The following is a 23,963-nucleotide window of genomic DNA, read 5'->3' as shown; positions in this document are numbered from 1 at the left end:
CCATCCATTGTGAGGGATCACTTGTTTGCCCCTCGAGTTATTGCCAAGGACTTAGCTCCACCACAGCTGCACTGTTCATTTCTTAAATGTGAGTCACTGAGGATTAAAATGAATCTGAAGAGCAGACAAAGGAATTTCTGTCATTACAAAGACATAAGCACTATTATTTTCACATCATTGCTTGAAATTAAGAAAAGAAAGTGGATAGAAGAGTGGGTTAAGTGATTGTATCTTTAGAATTTAGGATGATGTAGACTACATACAAAAAAAGCATAACAAACAAAAGAAGGAAGAAATAGTTGGTGCTAAAAAATTAAAAGACAAATAAAATGGGATTTTTCATTATGCAGAAAAACCACAAATAATACTATATAATTTTAAAGATGGTTATATTAAAGGGCTTCCACCATTATTCAATTAACAAAGTTTGAGCACCTGTTATGTACTAAATACTGTTCAAGGCAATGGACATTAGTGGTCCTTGTAGCACCAAATTCAAGACATATAGGCTTATGTAGTTAAAAAAAGATTCTACATTTATATAGCAGAAGATAAACATTTCAATATCTAATAATTTACCATAAACTGAATGTTGTAATATAGCTAATTGCATTTTGAAAAGATGGGAAATGGAGACACTTTTAAACAAAAATAAGAACATTTAACATCAAGAGCCTTGATTCCTGGGTAATAAGTGACTTGTCTCTCAAGGAAAGATTGTGCAAATTAGGCTTGGGAAAACATACTCATACAACACTGATTTTTCTCTTATAAATTATGGCTAATATTTTCAACCAGACAAATTGGTTCATTCATGTGCTGATATGAAAAGTATCAGATTTAGAAACTTTCCCACACATACAGAATATATCTGTGCCATATTTATATGCTGATATTCAAATGCTAATTACTTCCTGAATCTCTTGAACGGATTAAATTATTTTCTGTAAAACATATTCTCATTGCATACCTTCCTTTTCACTTCTCCAAGATAGCCAGACCCAAGGGTTCCTAAACAGTGATATGGAAGAATTAGAAGCAATTACCAAAGGTTTAGAGTACCTCTGTGAAAAAAAAATACTGCCCCGTTTGGAAATTCAGAAAAATTAGGCATACTAAATGGATGTTTTACCTTTAGCTTCTTCTATTTTTCAAAATAAACTATAGGAAGCATGCTTTGCAATGCTATAGCAGTTATAAATCCCAAGGCAAATCCACTTATTTTCAAAATTAAATTATCTGATGAAACGAGGATTGGTGGTACAGCCTCTGGGAGGCTGAGGCAGGAGAACTGCAAATTCCAGGTTAGCCTGGCTAATTTACTTAGTGAGACCCTGTCTTAAAAAAAACTCAATAAAATACTAAAAAATGATCTGGGGATATAGCTCAGTGTGAAGGTCATGGGTTCAATCCTCAGTACCACGCAAAAAATTATCGTATGGATAGTGTACATGCAAAAACTGGCCAATTGGGTGACTGACTGCCAATTAATTACATCATTCAAAAAAATTTATTTTGAAGCTATTATGTATAAGGTATGGAAGATGTAGGGATCTGATCTTTGTCCTTGGGAAGTTGATACTGTACTTTGGTTAAGAATACTTGTGGTGTATATTTTCTAATTACAAATGTCTTACCAGTGCATATCGAAATACAGATAACTGAGGGTTTACTTAAGGCCACTTTGAATCCAAATCTTGTAATTCTTAAGCCAGGCTGAAAGTAAGTGACAGCAAAAAGTAAAAGCTCTTTTGGATTTATAATAACTTGGAAGCCAGGAAAGTGAAAAATCCTAGTGGCCATGAAGCAAATCTAAAAATGATAGAGGAGAATCAAGTCATTGGTGATTCTTTCCTGCCCCTCTTGCTCCCAGAAATAAGAGGGTAAAGATCATCAAAAATACTTAACAATGCCATAAACAGAAGCAGCTCAGAACCACTTGTGGAAGGCATGAAGGGCAGGGTATTGACTTGCTTGAGGTACTGCAGAGAGTACAGAGAAAGGATGAGGACTCTAGGCATAAGTACTGACATTACAGGGAGAAAAATGAACTTCCTTTCACCTAGAGACAGGGTAAAATTCACTGAATATGCAGGGTCTTGCTTTTCATAACAGAAATGTCTTTCAGTTATGTACAGCTTCCCTGGAGCTGAATTTTACCTACATTGTCATTGAAGGGGCAAAGTTATATTTATGTTACTCAGAAGGAAATCTGACAGAATGCCTATACACAGTTCCCATGTTTGGAAGCAAAATTTGACAGAAATATCTTGGAAGGCAAATTAAAAGGGGTAAAAAGAATACAATCCCAAGCGGTAGGAGCCCTGGGGTCCAATTCTGGTTTGGGCCAGAATTGGCTACAGTGATCTCCAAAAGGTTATCACATCTCCCTAATCCTTTCCATGCTCATTTATCAAATGGCAAGTTTGACAATCATCTTATCTAAATCCTAACATCCAGTTCTAATACTCTACCATCAACATGTTTAGATCATTAATTGGTCACAGCTATGTCATCCAGTCTCTGAACAGCATCACTGCTAATGATAAAAATTATAGCCATTGCTTGGCATGCAGTAGATTGTCACTAAATATTACTGAATAAAAAAAATACAAAATCCAGTTAGAAAACCAGAGTGTATTACAGGGAGGCCAGGTTGATTTAGACACAGAACAGGCTTGCAGGCAAAAGCCTTGTCACATGAATCATTGGAGAAAAAAATAAAGCTATAAATTAGGAAAAACAGAGATGTTATTCTGGGCCTACTCATGTTCCAGATCCAAAGCCGAGTGTAACCTTTTAGTTACTGGCTGGAATTTCCTCAAGAAATGGCCCTAGCAGCTCTGCCTTCTTCAACCTAGAGATTTCAGAAAGGAAATGTTTGGGTCCAAACATAAATTCCATGGGGCTTTTCCTCTACTCAGCAGCATTTGGTGACTGACAATATGAGACAGACCTTGAAATTTAGAGTGAGTCACTAGTTCCATTCATTCAAGAAATGATTAGGAGCAGGCAGAGGCAAGGACATTAACAGGCATATGCGTCATTTGACCAGTAGTTAAAAGTTTTAACATCCCAGATTATTACTCTAGCTCCTATGTGATTTCTACCTTGTCTGTGTACCTCCTAAATTGATTTTATGTGAGATAAGAGAGTTGCTGAACATATACTGTCACCACAGTGATGTTCCTCATTTAAAGAGCCACCATGTTTATCGAACCTCAAACACATAAGGAATATTTTATCAAATGCAGACTTATGGACAGTGAGTGCCCAATTACCATAATTCAAAACCAAGATCCTTGAGGGCCTGGGACTTGACTCAGTGACGCCATGCCTGCCTGGCAAGCGCAAGGTCCTGAGTTCAATCCCTGGTACCGCAAAAACAACAACAACAACAACAACAACAACAACAACAACAAAACAAAAACAAAACAAGATCCTTGAAAAGGGCAAGGATCCAGAAATGTAACCCCAGCACTTGAGAGGCTGAAGCAGGAGAATCACTGTGACTTCGAGGCCAGTCTGGGGTTAGGAGTGAGTTCATGGCTAGCCTGAACTACATAGTGAAGCCCTGTCTCAAAAAAAAAAAAAAATTTGGTGGGCTGGGGATTGAACTCAGTGGCACCGTGCCTGCCTGGCAAGCACGAGGTCCTGAGTTCAATCCCCAGGACCAAAAAAAAAAAAAAAAATTGGTTCCAAGAACTTAAGCAAATGTATAAAGCTTTATGAACTAAAGAAGCTTCAAGGAAGAGACAGCAAAATAAAACTCACAAAGATAAAGCTTCATATTCATTGGAGACAGCTAATGTTAGAGAAGTTATAAAAATGGGCTGAAAAGGTCTTAATTAATTTTTTCTTTTATTGTGGTAAAAATGCTTAACATGACATCTGCCTTCTAACAAAATTTAAGTGCATGCATCACTATTGTTACAGGCTCTATGCTGTACAACAGGTCTCTAGAACTTACTCATCTTTCATGGCTGAAACTTTATACCTACTGAATAACAATTCCCCCAAATCTCTGGCAACTATCTTTCTACTCTCTGCTTCTAGAAGTTAAAGGCATCTTTAAATAAGATGAAAAAAAAAGGTTCAGTCTTATTTTTACTCCTCTACGGAATAAGAGTGAAGAGAAGGAATTGCAGTATCAGATGCTTCTAGCCATTGTATCAGAGAGTCAACAATATGAGCAATGGAATGGATTGTAAATGAGATTAAATCAATTTGAAGCAAAGTTGAAAAGTAAATGGACATATTTCAAGCCTGAAATTACTTTTATAAAAAATCTATTTATACTTAATAAGAAGATATTTTTGAGTGTTTGGGTGGAAAATATGTTTAACAAATTCCTTGTTGAGATTTATTATTTTGGAAGTCTTTTAAAATAAACGTTGTATTCTTTGACTTCAAGGGCATGGGCTAGAAGAATCCAGCCTGCTTGCAGGACTGTGATACTATGGAGAAACAGTTTACTGGCTATATGGCATCTTGAACAGCTGTTTCACTCTCAATCCTAAGGCTGGACTGTTTCCAACAACCATGGGAAAGTCATTTCTTCCTGACAGTAGACTTAAACTGTAAGCTGATGTTGAGAAATTACTGGAGAAAACTCAATCTCTTCCCATGACCATTGAGAGAATTAGCTTTTAGGTCATTGAGCCTAAGCCTTAAATTCTGGAAATTCTTTCTTAAGTGATTATATAAATGAATGGATTCTTGGAACACCCTGTAACAAATGAATTTATATCCATTCCCAAGAGGTTCAGTTAAGACTTGAGATTGTCAGGTGTGAGTGGTGAATAATTTCTGAATCATACCACTTGTCCTGTCTGTCATCATAATTCCAAAGTGGAGCCTTTTATTTGCTCCAAGCACACATCTTCAAATATGATCACTTTCAGGTCTTTCTTATCTTCATAAATGACACTATCATTTCTCTGTCTGTCCAAGTCACGGACCTCAGTGTCATCTTTGACTCTTCTCTTTTTCTCACACTTCATATCTCATTTAAATTTAAGTCAGCTCAACCTTCAAAATATATCTTGGCTCAAATAATTTTTTTTACCATATCTATCATTTCCATTCTAGTCTAAGTCATCATCATTTCCTCCCTAGAAGACTTCCCCGCTCTCCTAATGTTCTCTGTGCTTTCAGTTTTGCCTCTTTCAGTCAATTCTCCATACAACAACCAGGTCAACCTATAACCCAGAAATCAGGTCACACCATCTCTGCCGAGAGCCTTCCAGTGATGTCTCATTGTGCACCCACTAAAATCCACCCGAAAATATGCCCTTCAAGACTATTCATTGTGTGGCCTTTGTCCCTTGGCAATCTACCACCATCTTCCTTGAGGATCCCTGCCCCTCTCACTTTGCCTTGAACACTTCAGATCTGCTTTGTGCTTGGCTTTGTGAACTTGCTGCTCATTCTGCCTAGAATGTTCTTCACCCAAGGTCTTTTATTGGCTCAATCATTCACACAGATCTTTGTCCAAGTATGCCCTCCTTGGATAGGCCCATACTCTCCAGCCTCTAGCTATTTATTTTTTCTTCATAGCACTTACTACTACCTAAAATTATTTTACATATTAATTTACTGATTTACATTGTACATCCCTCACTCAAATTGAATGTCCATGGGGGTAGGGACTTGTTTTATTCACTATTGTATTCTCAGCCCCTGGCATAGAGGAGTCATTCAATAGATTCCTTCTGAAAGAATAAATATGTTCTAGAAATTTTAACTATGATAAAATTTTTCCTAAAACCAACTTTTTGAGGAAGAGAAAAGCACGGAAAAAGAGCAAGGGTACACTGGTAATTAAATGAACAATGCATAGAAAAGTGCTTTGTAAAGGCAACATACTACACAAATATTTTAAGAGAGTTTGTGAAGATATCAAAATATTTTGACAAAGTGAGGAAGAAGATTTAGGCAGAAAAATCAATTTGTCAGTCGTTCACATTTTATCTCGTTATAGTCATTAAAGAAAAGCTGCAATTCCTAGATGACTATTCTTCCATTTTGATGTTATAGCTAGTTTTTAGAAGATTTCCTCAAAGGCCTAGAAATGCAATTCTAAAAATAAGTTTTAAGAGTTTTCTATTCAGCATCCCTAAATATAGCTGCATAGGATGCTGCACTTACACAAACATAGTTTCTGCCGTGAATGATGAAGAAAAAATAAAAAAGATATCTATTGTGCTCACTTTGGCAGCACATATAAAAAAAAAAAAAGATCTATTTCCCCCAACATAGCTAAGGAGACGTCTTAGAATAGATACAACTAAATGAAAACTCTGCAGAGAATCAAACTTGGTTAGAAACTCCAAGAGGCCACGTCATGGAGTGTTGGAATGAATCACTCTATCACAACCTTTTGTTGATGTTCAGAGGTGACAGGGAAGATTGCATTTTTCTTAACACAGAGCTGTTTTAAAGGTTAACGTTCACAAATGGCGCCCAGAGACATTTTCTATTTCTATGCAAAGCAAACACAGAAACTTCATCCAGCTAAAACATACACTAAAAGGTATCTAAAGTAAGCAAGCCAACATTGATAATAGAATTAGCCTAAATAAATGTATAATTTACAAAGTGATTTGGGGGTGATTTTATTGAATTTCGGAACCACTGCTTCACTTTGTGGTGACTTCTGAAGAAATCAAACATGCATAATATATGACCTGACAAATGAACAAGTAAACTACTTTATTCCAGCCTTTTCATTTGTCAACAGCATCCAAGCAATAATGGCTTTCTGTCCACTGAAATGTATGTATTGATTACTTCCATCTAAATCTTAACCAGAAAATCTCAGGAGGCTTTGAAGGTGTCCTTAATGGTCTCTAGAGAAGGGATCACAGAGCTTTTTAAATTGAAAGATGAAAACCTAACGACAAACAATTTCATTAGTAAAAATGCAAACAAAAAGTCATTACCTACAGTGTTCTTATAATCAAGATCTAATCTCCATTTGGATTTGGGATAGGAAGAAAGGAATTAAATAAGCTCATGGTTTATTGCAGTTCTCTTTAGAAATTTCCCACTATGATTTGCTCTTTTAAGACTCTCTCTAGGTTAATCACAGAAGTAGACAAGTAATAAATATCACTTTAGTGACTGCTCAAGTAAAACAAAGAAAGTCAGTTTTTAGAATATATCTGGACCAGAATAATACACACTAATTGAAAACGAGTCAGTCTAGTGAGGCAAGTAATGAAGAATTGTAAAAGCCAGGATAATATATTCAAAAGATATAAAAATTGGTCAGTTTATATTTGCTAAGGCACATTTGAGCTTTAATTATTTATAACACTTCACCGCATATGGAGCATTATTTTATTAATTAGTCTTGAGAGCCATTCAGTTGTAGTTGTTATGCTGCCCAGCTGGTTTGGGGAACACAGATCCATTCCCATGGGTGTAAAAACTGCTTTGAGAAGTGAGACCGCATTTCCCAACTACCTGTGTGGACTATCTTGGGATTTTACCTACAGGAAAATCAGATACCTCTCCATCACAGCAAACAAGATCTACTATATATTTTAACTTCAAAAAATAATGTCAGACAGATGATATTTTGCTATAAAATTTTGTCATTAATCTGAAAGGATAATATAAAGAAAATATAAACTATGTTTTGAAACATCCTGGTTTGCACAAAGTTATAGTTTCTACTTTTGACACTTTAGTGTTATATGTGTTCCCATAAAAAGCAACAAGCAAAGGTATTAATAACTTACAACAAATAGTAAGCAGACAATTAAAAAATGATACTGCGAATACAAGGGGAATAAGTTTATGATTACAAGTGACCCCTATTGATACCAAGTATTCTATATATATAACCACTGAATCAAGGAACTAATAAGAAACCAGACAATTCATAGTTCTGGAAACATAACAAAGTAAACTAGCCTAAAAAAAGTAAAGTACAAAAGCTGCCAATGATGAGATTTTGATGGAACTTTATAATGATTGCATTTCCTTTCCTCCTCCCTGACTTTAAAGCCAGGTGTGGTGGTGTGCACCTATAATTCTAGCCCTGTGGGAGGCTGAGGCAAGGCATCACAAGTGCAAGCCAGTCAAGGCAACTTAGTGATTTAGTGAGACTGTCATAAAAAAATAAATTAAAAAAAATACCTGAGATGTAGCTCAGGGTGAAGGCCCTGGATTCAGTTCCCAGTACAAAACAACAACAACAAAATAAACGAATTCAGAAAATCCAATGGAAAGGTCCAGTTTGAAGGATTTTCTTTTATTGTTTTCGACCACAAACGAAAAGTGCACCGCTAACTAGACAGCCCTGGCATTGCAGCTATGCAAAGGCTACTGTATAATGTTATAAAACTGAATATCATGGCACTAAACTGTTCTCTCAGCAACACTCAGGAGCAATGATGTCCCTTGAGGAAGGAGAATGTTTTGTGACAAGGGTGTTTCTTAAAGTTACCAAGAGAAGCTCATGAAAGCATTGGGCCAAACTATAAGTAAAGTCAGTGTGCATCCAAGCAACCTTACACATGTTACAAGAGGATGCTTAGTTGGGCATAAACAGAAAAATTCTGTAAGTAAGAAAGGAACATCACTCTATTCTTTCTTTCCCTGCCCTTGTTCTTTCTCGGTAGACTAGGGGAGAATGAAAAGTTATTGCTAGTTCACTGTCATTTTTGTCTCCACCTTCTTTGACTACTTATGTCTCTATTAAGTGTCTACCATGTACAAGGCACTTTACAAAGTGGTAAGTATAAAAATGAACCCCCTCAAAAGCTTCCAGAAGCAGCACGTGATTTACTGAGGGTGACTAACAGTAATCAAATAATTATACACATATAAATAATGACAAAGAATGATAAATTACAGGAAGAAAAGTTGACAGTATTATGACAGTATACAAAAAGGTCAAATGGAAGTGTCAGAGAAGTGCTTGTGGAATGTTCAAGCTAAGAAATAAGGATTACTAGATGTCAGACTGGACCTAATGAGGAGATAGGTGTGGGTAAAAAGGGTTTCAGAAAGAGGATCATGTGTTTAAAGCCTCATCTGAGAGCTACATGAACAACAAAAAAATACAAAATACAGTATGGCTGATGTTCCATGAGCAAAAGGAAGAGCAGTAACAGAAGTATAAAGGTTGGGGTCAGACCATCGGGATAATTTTATTGCCCTTGCTGAGGTTTTGGTCTCTTTCTAAAGTATCAAGAAACCACCGAACAGTATAACAATAAGGACTGACATTATTTAGTATATATTTTTACATACTTACTTTTTTACATAGATTACTCTGAGTGAAATGTAGACATTGTAGCCTTAGGTGACAAGAAGAGACGCAAGAAGGTTAAGGGGTTTTTTGTAACTATGGTGATGGCAGCACTAGACAGAGCTAAGAAATTACCTCGGAGGTAATTGACCTGCAGATGTGTCGGCAATTGAAGTCTGGAGGTTGGTCACCCTGAAAAGGTACCATACCAATCTGCTGTGGTATTGTCTGGATAGGAGAAAACATTTAGATTCTCCACGTTGTGAGGTTTTGTAGATTGAAGCAACAAAAAGATAAAGAAATGAAGGAGTTTAGAGCTTTTGGAAAACAGTTATTAAAGTATCTGATGATTGAATTTAAATGGTATTTGGAGGGTGGTAAAGATGGAGGAGTTGTGGAACTAGTATATAAGACACAATTATCAGTGGGTTCAAACTCCTGTTAGGTCAAAGAAAGGTAACAGATAGGTATCTGAGTGGGCACCTGACCAAGTGGGGATTAATTAACTCAACTCTGGCACAAGTTATCCTCCATTCTAGTGTCTCCATCTCCCTGAGTCACGTTACTTTTGTGAGATTCCTGAGTGAAGTCTGAGACAAGCGAGGACAAATATTGTATTGCTATTTACGTATTGAATTAGAAAGCTATGAAAGTCATTCACTAGGGATAGGAAAGCAGGACTTCTAACAAAGTATGGGCTAAAAAGGACTGTGCAAGATATTTGGACCAATTTTCTCTTTCAGTTGCTGAACAAAGCAGGAAGGAAAATCTAAATCATAGAGGGAAATGAGTAGAATCTTAGTCTCCTGGTTCCTAGTGCGCTTACCCAGTTATTCATTTGCTTGGTTTCTGAAACTAGAATAAAATTATATCTTTTTGCAGAAAGCCAGTCTCATTTCACTGTATCATATAGTACATTCTATTTAAAATGTCCACCCTTCTCAGTCCGTGCTCTTCTACAAATATACTAGTGTCCTATTTATTCAAAGCTCAAACACCGAACAAATACAAATACTAAATTATATCCTATTATAAAAGCTAACGTAATTGTCTGATTATATAAAGGGAAATAGCTAATGGAGAAACTGGCAGTTTTCCTGGTATTCTTTTGTAAAGACCTTGAGGTCTTCCTTCATGTGTTGTTCCCTTTTTTGTAATTGTCTATATCCTCTTCTCTGGAATAATATAAACCCTTGATCTCTCTTCAAAATGCCACCTTTGGCTGTGTCTCCATAGAGATATTGCTTTTAAGTGGTCAACATACAAAAACAGTACCATTTTATCAAGTTTTTGTTATTTGGTAGTAATTGATTTGGTTGGCTATTTATTTCTGTTTGTATAACTTTTATTCTCATTTCAAAACCACTTATGAGTGTACGTTATACAGCAGATACTTTGCTAGGCTGGAGGATCTTAGAAATGAGCAAGGCCATGTCCCTGCCTTTCCCACTTGGAGCAGAGAAGACAGAAATGTCACTAAAAACCATTAAAAAGAAACTGGTCACTGCTAGAGGACGCTATTGAACAAGTTGTTATTCTGTAAACTGGTACACAGAAATATGTATCTTGCCTGTCCTATATGAATGGGACACTGGCTACTCAAATCTAGATGAGTGAAAAAAAATTTACAGACATACTCTAGGTAGAATATGAATAAAGAATGATAGAAACAGCAATTATCACATTGCACCTTCTAGCCATTGATAATTAACAGCTGCTAAAATCACTCACAAGAAAGAGAATCAAGGCATTATGTCCCTCCTAATGATAGAATACATGAACAAGAAGCAGTCTTACAAAAAAAGGCCCCAAACAAACCTGAATATGATGAAATCTGTACAACCATACTATTCAGTAGCCAATAGTTATATCTGGCTACTGAGCATGTGGAATATAGCTAGGTTTAATGAAGATGTGCATTTTTAGACTGACGGCATATTGAAGTGACAATAAAAATTGTATTATGGTTATATAAAATATAACCACTAGAGGAAACCAGGTAAAATGTACAGGGAAAGTTGGTATTATTTTTTATAACTTACTGTGTATCTATAATTATTTCAAAGGAAAAGTAAAGGGAGGAGTTAAAAATATAAATTAACCAAATGCAGTGTGCAGAGCTCATTTAAGTTCTTATTTAAAGAAAACCCAGAAAACTTTAAAACATGACATATATAAGAGAAATAAAAAGTGGAAAATTTACTGGATATTTGATGTAATGCAATTACTGGTATTTTAAAGTATTATGACAGCACTGTGGTTACTTATAAAGAGTGAGCCCTTACCTTTTCAAGATGTTCCCTGAAATATATATGAATCAAATGATATATGCCTGTCATTTGGTTCAAAATAATGGGGAAACCAATGGAGGTACTGAAGAAATAAAAATGGCCATGAATTGATGATTGTTGACACCTTAGTATGTTACATGGTGTTTGTTACAGCAGTTTACTTTTATAAATGTTCAATATTCTCCACAATTAAAAGGTTTAACGAATAGCCAAAATAGATGAGCAATTTCTTAAAGGGTATTGTGAATGAAGATAGTTTTGACATTTAAAATATAATGGCGTTGATTATTTATAATTGATCTTTTGATGAGGGGAGTAAAAAAATTTCTATTTAACTTAATTTCAAACAAAACTAATTCAAAAGGGGTCACTTAAAGCTTAGTATGTGCAAGGCACTAGGGTTAAAAATGTCCTACCCTGTGTACATCATTCTGCTTTTGAACTGCTGGAAAATCTCCTGCAATAGGTGCCTGTCGGCTTAATTCGTCATCTTTCAGTTGTAGCCAAACGAGCAGCTCCTGAAGACAAAGGTGCAGACGCTTCCACTGGTCAGAACTGGCTTCCAAATGGGACCTGAAAAATAAAAGAAGCAAACTATGTCAGAATATCTAGGACTATAATTGCTGATTCTACCAATTCCATTTCATTGTTTGATGATTTTGAGGATATATCGACCTATTGCAAAACACACAGCAGCCTCCACTACAAATCTGGCTATTTGCTTTTGAAAGCTATGAAAAGGGTACAGGGGATATCTTTTTTTTTTTTTTTTTTTTTGCTTAAATTCATTTATTGGTACATTTTAGGTATACAATATACATTTATCATTGGGTGCTTGTACCTGTACATGATGTATCTTGGTTCTTAGTTTTTCCCCATTACCTGTGCACCCTTCACCCCCTCCACCCTTCCCTATTTACATAGACTTCATTTCCATTTTTTTCATTTATCATAATTTTTCCTTTCCCTTCTTTCCTTTCTACGGGGGATATCTTGATGGCAATTTTGTAGGAAGACAGTGTTCATCTGTATGTTTATTTCCACATGCAGAGTTCTGAGCTTTGAACATAACATATACACTGGAATCTAGTTGCTTTTCTATCCTATTGCAATCAATGATTCTTACTTGATATTTCTAGTGGAAAAAAGCTGGGCCTAGTAACTAATAAGCCCCTTGGTATTCATGTGACTCATGCTAGTACTGAAATTCTTTCTGCTTTGAGAAATGGAAAAGTCTCTCCCTACATTTTGACTTTTCCATTTCTACACCCAAGGCAGCCTTTTCCATTCATCGACTTTTTCCATCTGGCATCCGTCCTTTTCTACTCTTCCCATATGCTTCTCCTTTCCCTCTACCCTTCTTTATTCCAGTGCACCTGGGATTTGCTTTCACCAAGTTCCAACATTTTTTGCTTTGTTTACTTTGTGTAAAACTTACTGAGACAACAACTCACAAGAAGAGTTGTTGAAGAGTAAAATCAGACATTTGTCTGAAAGCTTTCCCCGAACATGAATAATTTAGGCAGGAGACCGAGCGCTTTAGCATCAACTGTATTTAGAACATATTAGTCCTTAGAAACCATTTAAGAATATACAAATGAATGATCTGTGCTATAAAATCCACATTTCACTTGAGGATTAGAAGTTAAATTAATAAAATAAATCATGATCCAGAAAACAAAGCCGGAAGGCTGATATTAGCAAAGCTTTATCCTCAGGTAAATCTGGAATTATGTTGCATCACTCACATCGGCATGTATTAATTAATTCATAAAAATTAATGCTGCCTATAACATAAATATAATAAAGTTTCTAATGCTGCAAAGATTGAAATATAAAGCAAAGCAGCCAGGTAGAGAGCAACATTTCTCTTGGCCATTTGGTAACTTAGCCTGATAGCTCAAATACAATTTTCCTCCTGGCCTTCACAGAATCATCAAAGAGTTCCAATTACTGAAATTAAATTGTTCTATATTTTCCAAGGGATAATTTGATGACATATGAAAGTCTTTAAAATGTGCAAGAAACTTAAATTCAAGGAATTTATACTGAGAAGGAAATTGAAAAAACCATGTAAAGATACACATAGAAAACCAGTATTTATAGCCTCATTTATGATCGCTACAATGGAGAAATGAGTTAAAAAATTCAATACTAGGGAAATGGTTGCATATATAATGGAGAATTCATGCCAAAGGAATCCTACGTGATTTTCAATATGATGACATAGGCAAATATTTATGGATATGGAAAAGATCACCATGTCAGTTGCTAGGCAAGAAAGCAAGTTTTATAAAATGAATACAATCTATTTTCCTATTTTCCGAAGCTATTTGTGTGTGTCTGTATGTATTTGTGAGCACATGCTTAACTTTGAGTGAAAAAAAATCCAGAACGACAACCAGGGCATCCCTCAGACATGGGCTTAAAAGTGACATATATTTTTGCCTTTATACTTCTCCAAATCATCAGAATTTCTATAATGAACAATATAAACATATTCAGAAGAAAGAGAAATTAAATTGTTCCAAGACTCTAAGGATACTAATATGTAATAAATGAATCATTACATGTCATAAATGCAATGAATTAAATATAACAGTGCATGCAGTGTGGCTCTTATATGTTTTTGTTCCCTCCTTCTCTTTCAGTTATCACTTTTACATAATTCCCTTTACAAGATTTTAGCTGTTTAATGGCATGTAATGAATACTAGTTTCAAGGATTCCCCAGGGTGGCTGGAATTTGCAGCTTGGTCCTCTTGAGGGTAAAAAAGGCTGTAAAGCAGGACATTCTGAAAGGTAGGCGGAGAGAGGCGCAGTCCCAACAAGGCAAAACAGTCAATGGCGGGAGAGATACTGATTAAATAAATATTTACTGAGTGGCTCTAAGTTCCAGTGAGGCATTGGACTGTAGGCTGAGGGTAAGGGAAAGGGGAAAACAAAGATGCCTAATCCTTGGCTTCCCTCCATCTTGTAGAGGAAACAAAATCCCCCTGTGGTGAGAGGTCTTAAGGAGGATTTGCTGGAAGGCAGGCTGCCCATGGTGAGACCATGAGCTGCTGTTTGGTTCATATAAGGAAGTGCTGGGCCAAGGATTTAGCTCAGTGGTTTCACCCCCTGTCTCACAAGTTCAAGGTCCCAAGTTCGATCCCTGGTACCAAAAAAAAAAATAAAAGGAAGGGCTACAACACCAGTTGTAGCTTAGATAGTGCTGTCTAATTATTAATTTGTCAGTGAATCCTCTTGTGTCTCCCAAGAGAGAAAAAATAGCTCTGAGACCTAGAGAATTGAGTTCTAAAGGACCTAAGAGTAACTTAATAGCATGCGTAGGCAGTGTTGGGACCCAGGGGCAGAGGACAGTCAAGAGAGTGAACCGAGGAGCAGCAGCAGCAGGATGGGGAACCACAAGAGATGAAAAACTCTCAAGTATGTGGGTGAGGGGACTTCTCCTAAGATCTGGAGATAGACCACCTTAACTGAGGAAGGACAGAAGAAACAAAGATAGATACAAAGGAGAGAAAAACAATTGGGATTTTAAAACTGTACTTTTAAGGAAAACTGCAGCTTCAGGACAAAAAAGTTACTCAGTTTAAACTTTATTCTTCTTTTCTCTCTTTCTCTTTTTTTTCTTCCGGTACTGGATATGAAACTCAGGACCTTGTGCTTGCAAGGCAGGTGTGGTACCACTGAGCTAAATCCCCTACCCTTGTTTTTCTTTTCTCTCAAGAAGCAATATAAGCCTGGGCAATTCCCTTTTATCCGCAGGTGGATTCAACCATTCTCTTCTTGCAAATAGTCCTTTTTCACCTGTAAAGTAGGCTTTCCCCTATGAAAGGACCGTTATACTTCTGGGCATGGGGCATGTCCCCAAAAAACCCCAAACCAGGACTATAGGTTGACAAATTCTATAGATTTCTACTGCCAAATCACATAAATATTCCTAGCTCCAAACTTTAGTGCACTTCTCTCTTCTCTATTCCTTTGAGTGCGTACTTTAAACTTCTGCCTAACAAATCCCTTTCTGTCTCTTACTGATGTGTCCTGAATGTCCTTTTTCTGTGACAGGAGTCAGCAAACCTACAAACCTGTTCTATAGGTAGGGTGTCAGCTTTAGGACCCTGCCAGGTGACATTAACTACATATCAAAAGACCATTCTCATTACTTTTCCTTCAGGCATAAGAGGAAAGATGTCATATGTCAACAAAAACTTAAGCAAAGGACAGAAGAGAAAGTCAGTCATTGGTTCCTAATCGAAAACAATGTGTACGAAGGTATTCAATCTAAAGTTGTGGTTCTCAAACTTCAATGTGTGTAATAACTTTTGAGTAGCTTATTTAAAAACCAGATTCCTACGTCCTACATCTAGAATTTCAGTACTTTTTAACAAAAAAATCTTTATTTTTAACAAGAATCTTCACAGTTCTGCAGGTTATCACCAGTCCCCACTGTTTGAGAAAGAATTTCTTAAAGTATTGTTGATATGCCCCAAAAGTTACTTGTCAGTCCCTACAGGGCAAAGATGGTATTTGTCTGTGAAAGGATTCTGTGGATCTAAATGTAATGAAACACTGTGAAGTCAGAAAATATTTTCTGCGACCATGGTAAGTTTATGAAGTGCCTTCAAGACATATTTTTAATGCATGTGTTGGAAGCAGCTGCCCTATTATTTTCATAAATATACACCAAATATTTCTAAGTGATTAACGTACCTTTGCATTTGGAATCTCTCTTTCTAAGAATGACTCTTTGTATTTGCAATGAATCACTTGCTTTTAGTTTCAGTTTTGATTTTTTGGTGTATCAGAGGATATTAGGGCTGGGAGGAATCTTTGCAATTACAGTTCAAACATCTTGTTTTGCAACCGTGGATATCAAGATGCAAAGGTATAAAGACAATTGCTGAAGCATGTAACCCGAGTGGTCACATTTACATGGGAGAAATGGAAGTTACAAGCCATTGTTAGTTGAAGAAATCCTTAATCTTCCTGATTTTAAACAAAAAGGTAGATTGTTAGTGTCAAATATACTGTATTTTCCCTACCTACACACTAGAAAAAAAAAAGAGGTGGTTTGAAGGGGCACGCATATCCATTTTCTATTAATCTTTATTAGTGAAGACAAGAGCTTAGGGGCTACTAGCTTTTAACAAGGCATGTGCTGATCTTTAAAAAGCATGCAAGGGATTTAGCTCAGTGGTTCCACCGCCTGCCTTGCAAGCGCCAGGTCCTGAGTTTAATCCCCAGTACCCAATAAATAAATAATAAATAAATAAATAAATAAATAAATAAATAAAATAAAAAGCAGATGATTTCCACAATTTGTAAGGTTTAGGTAAAATGCAGAACCTTTAGGTGTGTTGGGATGTATTTCTTGGTCTTTAAAGAACCCTTCCAAGACAGAACTCTAAAAATTATAGGGGCTGATAAAGTGATTGTTATTTCTCTAGATACAGATATTTCGGGTGTGATTTGGTTGATGCCTCATTTGACTTCCTTAATAAAACTTTACCCTGAAAGACATGTATTCTTAAAGCAAAATATGTTATATTGAATTCATTTTTCACTTTGACTTTCTTTATAAAACTAATGATATATTTCCTTATACCTTTGGTTCCCTTGTGTACCAAAACAGCACTTGAGCACACAGAGAGAAAGGTTCAAATGCACAAATAATAAAGAACCACAGAAATAAACCGGGAGGTATGGGGCTTTAAATAAAGAGCGAGAATTAAGCTCAAGGAGAAGTAAACAAAATTTTTTTCCAGAGAGGCCTTGAACTCCAACTTCTAAACATAATTAACATTCCAAGAGTGAGAGAAAGAAGGTCAGAGATACTCAGTGTCCAAGTTGCATTTTTTCCCCTCAAATGTAGAAAGACTCTGCCTCTTTTTTGCTCTTTGTTCTCCATTATAGAAAAAAAGAAAAAAACCCCTAATAATTCTAACATTTAATACCAAGTACTCCCTAGAAGATGTATTGCTGCTCTGAACTATATAATGTTGGTGGTTTGACCTCCCAAATTAATGCTGGAATTTTTGTTGTGTTTTGTGTTTTGGAAACAGGGTCTCATTTTATAGTTCAGGCTGGCCTCAAACTTGTGGCAATCCTTCTTCCTCAGCCTCCAAAGTGCTGGAATGCTGGGATTACAGATGTGTACCATCAAACCCAGGTTTAATGTTGGAAATCTTATATAATATTTAAAAGTTTTCCACCAAATATAAAAATCTCAAAACTGTAAATTTTGCTGAAATTATGTTGATAACACACGATTCTCAAAATTCACAGTGTATACAAAAGTTTGGGGAAATTCTAGTAATGGATAAACTTGGAATCTTCATAAACATTGCTTATATTAATAATTTTAGCTTACTACTTCTCAAATTAGTAATATTTTAAGACAAAATGTAAGATCTTGGATATGGAATGTTCTAGAATGAGAAGTACTTCCTTTGACTAAACACCACCCTGGCAGTGGTTATTGTCATTAATAACTGTCTTTGCACACATGTACACATGTACATGTAGAACTAAAAGTTTTTTATTGCATTTTTACACAGTTAAACTTTTGTTTTGTTTGATGCTTAGTTATCACTGACTACTTTTCCATTTGCCTCATGGACAAAATGTGATGTGATCATGTTTATGGGATGGAGACATATTTTCTTGGACTAAATTATGAAACAGTACTACACAATTTCAATTAAAGTATTATTTTTTTTCTTGAAGGCATATTGCTTACTTTGTCTTATGCCTTATCTTTTAAATTAATCAGTTCCATTTAAATATAAGAAAATCAAGGTAGAAAATTTAATAGTTTGGCCAGGTTCACAAAGTATGATTGGAGAATTAATGAAAATGGAAAGACAAGGGAACTTGAAGAGATTGTGTGCATTTTTAATCAAGCTTCTTCATTTCAGTGGTGGAAAGTATTGAAATCTTGAAACAGTTAAGTGACTTGCTCAAGATTACATGCTAGGTAGGAACAGAGCCAGAAGAGAGGCTAAGTTCCCCAACTGCCTGTCTGAGACTCTTTTTTATTCTATCTTACTGACTCATTTAATGTTTGGAATTTTTTAATTCATCTAATTTTATTTTTATTTTTTTGGTTCTAGGGATTGAAACTAGAGCCTTTATACTGAGGTACTTCCCAAGCTCTCTTTTCTATTTTTTTGTTTTGAGACAGAGTCTCGCTAAGTCAATAAGTTGCCCAGGCTGGACTTGAACTTACTATTCTCCTGCCTCATACTCTCTGAGTGCTAGGATTATAGGTGTTTGCCACAAATTTCATCTAATTTAGCTGAAGGTACCAAACATAGCTCTCTGAAACAATTCATGAAGGAATATATATATATTTAAATATATATATATTTAAGTATATATATATATACACACACATATACATACACATACATTTTGAGGGGGAGTTCTGGAGTTAGAACTCAGGGCCTCCTGCATGCTAGGCAGGTGGCCTACCACTGAGCCACACACCCAGCTCCATAAGTATAAGGTAGCATAGTGCTGGGAAGACCTGGTGAAGGAACAGCGGGAAATTTTCATTAAGGAATGTGAGTCAAAATTGAGAGGACAAGAGGAGAGATGGCGTTGCTAATGTGAGAAAAAGCATATCCACACATTCACATGGAAGAGCCAGGAAACTGACAGGAAGCAAGAATGGAGTTAGAAGGCAGAATGCATGTGGTAGAGAGAATCCATGCTGAGGAGAAAGTAGAAAGCTGCTTGGTGAGAAAGAAAGACCAGCAGAGGAAGAACAGAGAGGGAAAGGGGTTAGGAAGGGCTTATTAGGCAGAGCTGATAGAGAGTAGAGTCCACTAGATTGTGAGAAAGTATAGCTTCATGAGGGCAGTGGTTTTTGGTTTGTTTTGTTCACTATTGTGTCTTCAGTTCTCAGAAGAGTGCCTGGTACATAGTAGGCACTCATTCAATTTTTTGGTACTGGGAAGTAAACCAAGGGCCTCATACATGCTAGACAAGTGCTCTGCCCCTGAACTATACCCTTACCCTGTATATTTTATTTTGAGACAGCGTCATGCTAAGTTTACCAAGTTGGGCTTGAATTTGTGATCCTCCAGTCTGAGCCTCCCAAGTAGCTGGGATTACAGGTGTGTACCACTATGCCTGGCCTAAATATTTGTTGAATAAATAAATAATTTATTGCAGGGGTGAGATATAGGCATAAGAAGACTGAATCTCTTGAACAAGAGTGTTAGAAACAGTGTCCCAGGTAGAACTGTGCAAAAATTAATGCTTTCATATTTGGAAACATATTAATGGTTTCAGAATCTATCATAGAGCAGTGAACTGACTGTAATTGTTTAGTATTATATGTTTCAATTTGGACAAACGGGTTGTTTTTTCAGGATATCTTTGGAACCGTTTTTTAAAATTGTGCTAACTTTTCACAATAAAATAACCCCAATAGAGTTACTGATGAGATTCACAATGCAGGCTTATTAGTGCCACTAATGATTCTGTATCTAACTCTTCCTGGTGTTCATCTATCCTGTTTTATAATCATTCCAAATTACTACCTTTACTTTGCTTATCTCAATGGAACCCTGCCATTCACTATGGATTGAGTGATACCCTTATTTGAATCAAGTGTCACTAAATTGCTTGGATGTGAAGAATTGCTTCTTTTCATTTTTATAAGTGAGTGCTTATAACATATCCTGTATTATTAGAGTGGCCTATTTAAAAGCCCAAACCACTGATCTGAATATTTACCTTCTAGAATTTGCAGCACCTTAGATAAGCTAAGGTTACTGTTTTCTACTTGATTAATGCCAGCAAGAATTAAACTGCAGTAGCTGGCATATGGGAAATTGCTGAGAATGAAGAGCCCATATTTTGGCTGACATGCTGTTTGCCGCTTTCAATTCTCCTTTCATTTCATCAAGTTCACATGAAGGAGAAAAAAGGCACTGAGTGATGTTCGAACAGTCATAGCACCTTTCTTTTTCTCTCCTGCAAAAAAGAATAACTTTCTTTTCTTTACCTACCAATATATTTTCCATCTCACACATTTCATTCCTTTTTAATGACAGATGTTATGAAAATGACCTTTATCTTACACACCGAGAACTCTCTTAAGAGTTTAAGCTGTAGAAAGCTAATGAAGCCTGCCTATCTTTGAAAATGCCATCAGCTATTGTCGGCCCCAACTCATCACCAATACATTTAAAAAAAGAATTTCCTGGACAGAATATGAGGATAAAAATGAACACCTAGGAAACTGGGGTGCAAATTTGAGGGAAGGAGAAAGCCTTATAAATAAAAAAGAAATCATTTTCTACTCCGAGAAATCTGCTTCTCTGTTTCATCCTTTCCATTAGCATGTATTTATCTGTTTCCTTCTTTCTTTACACTGTGGAATAAAATGGTGATTAAAAGCTCAGACACTAGAGTCAGATTGCTTGTGTTTATATCTTGGATCTGCCACCTGATAGCTAAGTGAACTGGGAGGTTATTCAGCCACACTTTCTTCAAATGTGAAGAGAGCATAATAATGGAATTTAACTCGTAAGTTTGCTGAGTGCATGGAATGGGTCAGAAAACAAAATGCGTACGGCACTGTGTGGTTTGTACAAATACCATGTAAGTGTTAGCTGCTGCCATTATTATTTCATATTAGATTTTTATAAGCATGCTTTTGAATTAATAAATATCTCAGGTTTTTTTCTCCTTATATGAGTCGAAATGTTATTTCCTGAAATTCTGGACAATTTAGGAGAACTATAATGAAGAAAAAATATCTCCTCTCTGTAATCCTACTACCTAGAGGTAGTAACTGTTCTCATTACTTAGTGCATTTCCTCACAGCTATTATTAAGTTCATCTGTCCTTTTCTACCTCTCTCCACGACCACTCCTTTTATAGACGCAGATGAAAGCACACAATATTTTTAGAAAAAGCAGTGGATTAGAAAAAGCAATCCATTAGAAGTAGGAAGCCTGGCTCCCCTCCCTGCACTTCGAGAGCCTATAGGTAACAATGAGTATTTCACAGACCAGCTCTGCTCTTTGGTCCCTCCGTGAAACTATCCCAGCAAAATGGGAGTTGCAAGATCGTGGAGATGGATCCATTCACTTCTCAAAACCAAGTTGAAGCACAGAACAGGACAAAGGAGGAAGTAGGTGAGTGTAGAAAAACTGAAAGCTTAGTCTCCTTACAGAAGATATGTTTACAAAATCCAAGAGGAATCAAAAAAGAAAAAGTTGGTATACCCTCTACTTAGCTGCTGGAGCAAAGAAGAAGGCTTTTCTAAACTGTTAATTGGAATGTGTTTTGGCTTCTAAAGAATGCCCTCTCATGCATTTAGAGTAATGCCAAAGAAAGAATTCCATAATAAATGTCCGTTAATTTTATCACTTTTGTATAACCTGTGATAAGCCAAGAGAGAACGCGATGAAATTAGGATAGCTGTACTCATTTCAATTCACTCTAATGTCTTAACGTGCATCTCTCCTGTGGTTATAATATATCACCACTTTAATCTAACCTGAGCCCTCAAGTATCGTCTCCATGCCAGGCAAATAAATGATTCATTTATTCAAAATAAAATGAATCATTCTGAAATTGGGTGATTTACATAAATATATGAGATATTAGCTACTTGTGCTAGGAAAAATGAGGGAAATTTTGTCATTTCAATTCATTTCTGGCTTTTTTGCTCCAATGTTTTCCTACCTAATATTGAGAGACTTTTTCCGGAGTTCAGTCCACTTGAAGTTCATGTTATCCAAACGTCTCTGTAAAAGGGCTGCTTCATCTGAACCTTCCAGGGATCTCAGGATTTTTTGGCCATTTTCATCCAGGTTGTGATAGATATCTGTGTGGGCTTCGATTTCTCCTTGGAGGTCCTACAGGACAGAAAGAGAAAGAACACATGCAGAATTATTAAACCAAAGAAGCCAGCTGTGAATGTAAATTTGGAGAACTACAAAAAGACAATGATTCAAAAGATATTTAAAATGGGCCAACTAGCAAGAAGATGAACCCCAAATCACTTTTCTTGGTGTAATTTATTATCTCTTCATGTTTCTATGCACATCGAAAATGAACATCTTATTAAGTAGAGTAAATTTGTTCCTTGCCGTTATTAGTGACAAAGTGATATATTTATAACTTTACAAATCTCATAAGTTACATGTTGTCATCCATGGATAAAATATATTGTTTTATGAAATTGGTATGAAATAAAAATTATATACATGGTGCCAATTATTTCATTGCAATATGTGTCAAGTCATATTTTCCATGTACATGGTAATCTATAGTATTGACTCTGACCATAAACCCATGAGGAGATGAATAAACAGGTTTGTCCTTGGTCGACAGCATCAGTACATTAATGGGACTCTATCGTAGGAGCAAATCTTCTTGACAACACAAGTTAAGTTGACCTTGGTGATTACAGAATCATCCACATATTACAACATCATACGTACATTAGTAAGATTTCCTATTTAAAATACCATCAACTTTTTAGACTTGACAGGTGGAAAGGCTACAGGACCTTGGTTAGAGATACGATAAGAGAGATGCATTCAACTTCATCTGGATAGACACAGATCAAAAACATTATCATAGTAGAAGAATCTGACCTTTACATGGTATGTCTTCCTGTGTAACATTTTCAGCTTGAACCGGGGACTACAGCATTGATCCTGTTGCATAGCAATCCTGAGGAAGCCCAGAAATTGAAAGAGCCCTGGTTTAAAATGCCAACTTTGCTTACATTCTGTTGACAGAATGAGTTTCAGAGCACAGGCCTTACCAGTCAATAATAATAAACAGCGACTTTGTACTCCTCGCTAAACGCTAAACGGTAGCCAGGCGTGTGGATGTGGGAGGGACCTCAAAGAAAGGAGGCCTGGAATATGCAACTGACAGTTTATATTAAACAGCCAACTTTTCTTATCATTTTGCCATTACAAGCCACAGACATCATAAATTCATTTTATATATGTGTTTCCTTCCTTGTTTCCAGCAGAACAGTCAAAGCCAAAAGAACATTCCTTAGAGAGCTGCCGGGTACCAGCATTCCTCTCTGCCTACACAATGAATGGAGGCTTTGTACATTATCCGACTTGCTCAGAGAGATTTGTATGCTTCTGTTCAACAAGTTTAAAAATTCATTCTGAAGCTCTGAACAATTGGATTGATTTATGTAACTAGAAACGTTTTCTTTTTTTCTTTGTCACTCACTCCTTCTAAAATTGAATTAAATTACTCTGCTAAAGTAAGGGGGAAAATGGCAGCAATAACATGTTAGACATTCTGAAGAAGTGGCTCATGTTTTCAGTCACAGCCTCTTAAGGTGCAGAAGTTTGAATTTTGCAGAAGGGATTTGGACAATGAATGTCTCCTGTCACTATTTTTGGC

General features: G+C 36.2%; 1 protein-coding gene across 12 annotated transcripts in view; it reads right to left on the bottom strand.

Moving 5' to 3' along the window:
- Positions 1–23,963, bottom strand: part of Dmd (dystrophin) — a 2,486,572-nt gene that overhangs the window by 344,419 nt on the left and 2,118,190 nt on the right. For 11 of the 12 annotated variants that reach the window (XM_004850043.4, XM_087189971.1, XM_087189973.1 and 8 more), the window contains 2 exons: positions 22,266–22,438; positions 11,973–12,129 (listed from right to left, as the gene is read on the bottom strand). In XM_004850043.4, the coding sequence (XP_004850100.2) occupies positions 11,973–12,129; positions 22,266–22,438 (330 nt within the window). Of the gene's footprint in view, positions 1–11,972; positions 12,130–22,265; positions 22,439–23,182; positions 23,380–23,963 lie in introns of those variants that run through there. The other variant, XM_087189980.1, reaches the window with a different exon arrangement.

The sequence above is a fragment of the Heterocephalus glaber genome, unplaced genomic scaffold (assembly GCF_053883595.1).
Source record: "Heterocephalus glaber isolate CG9 unplaced genomic scaffold, H.glaber_assembly_v1.0 deba00001547, whole genome shotgun sequence".
Classification (NCBI taxonomy): domain Eukaryota; kingdom Metazoa; phylum Chordata; class Mammalia; order Rodentia; family Bathyergidae; genus Heterocephalus; species Heterocephalus glaber.
The sequence above is the reverse complement of the archived record's forward strand: the minus strand, read 5'-3'. Positions and strand labels throughout refer to the sequence as shown.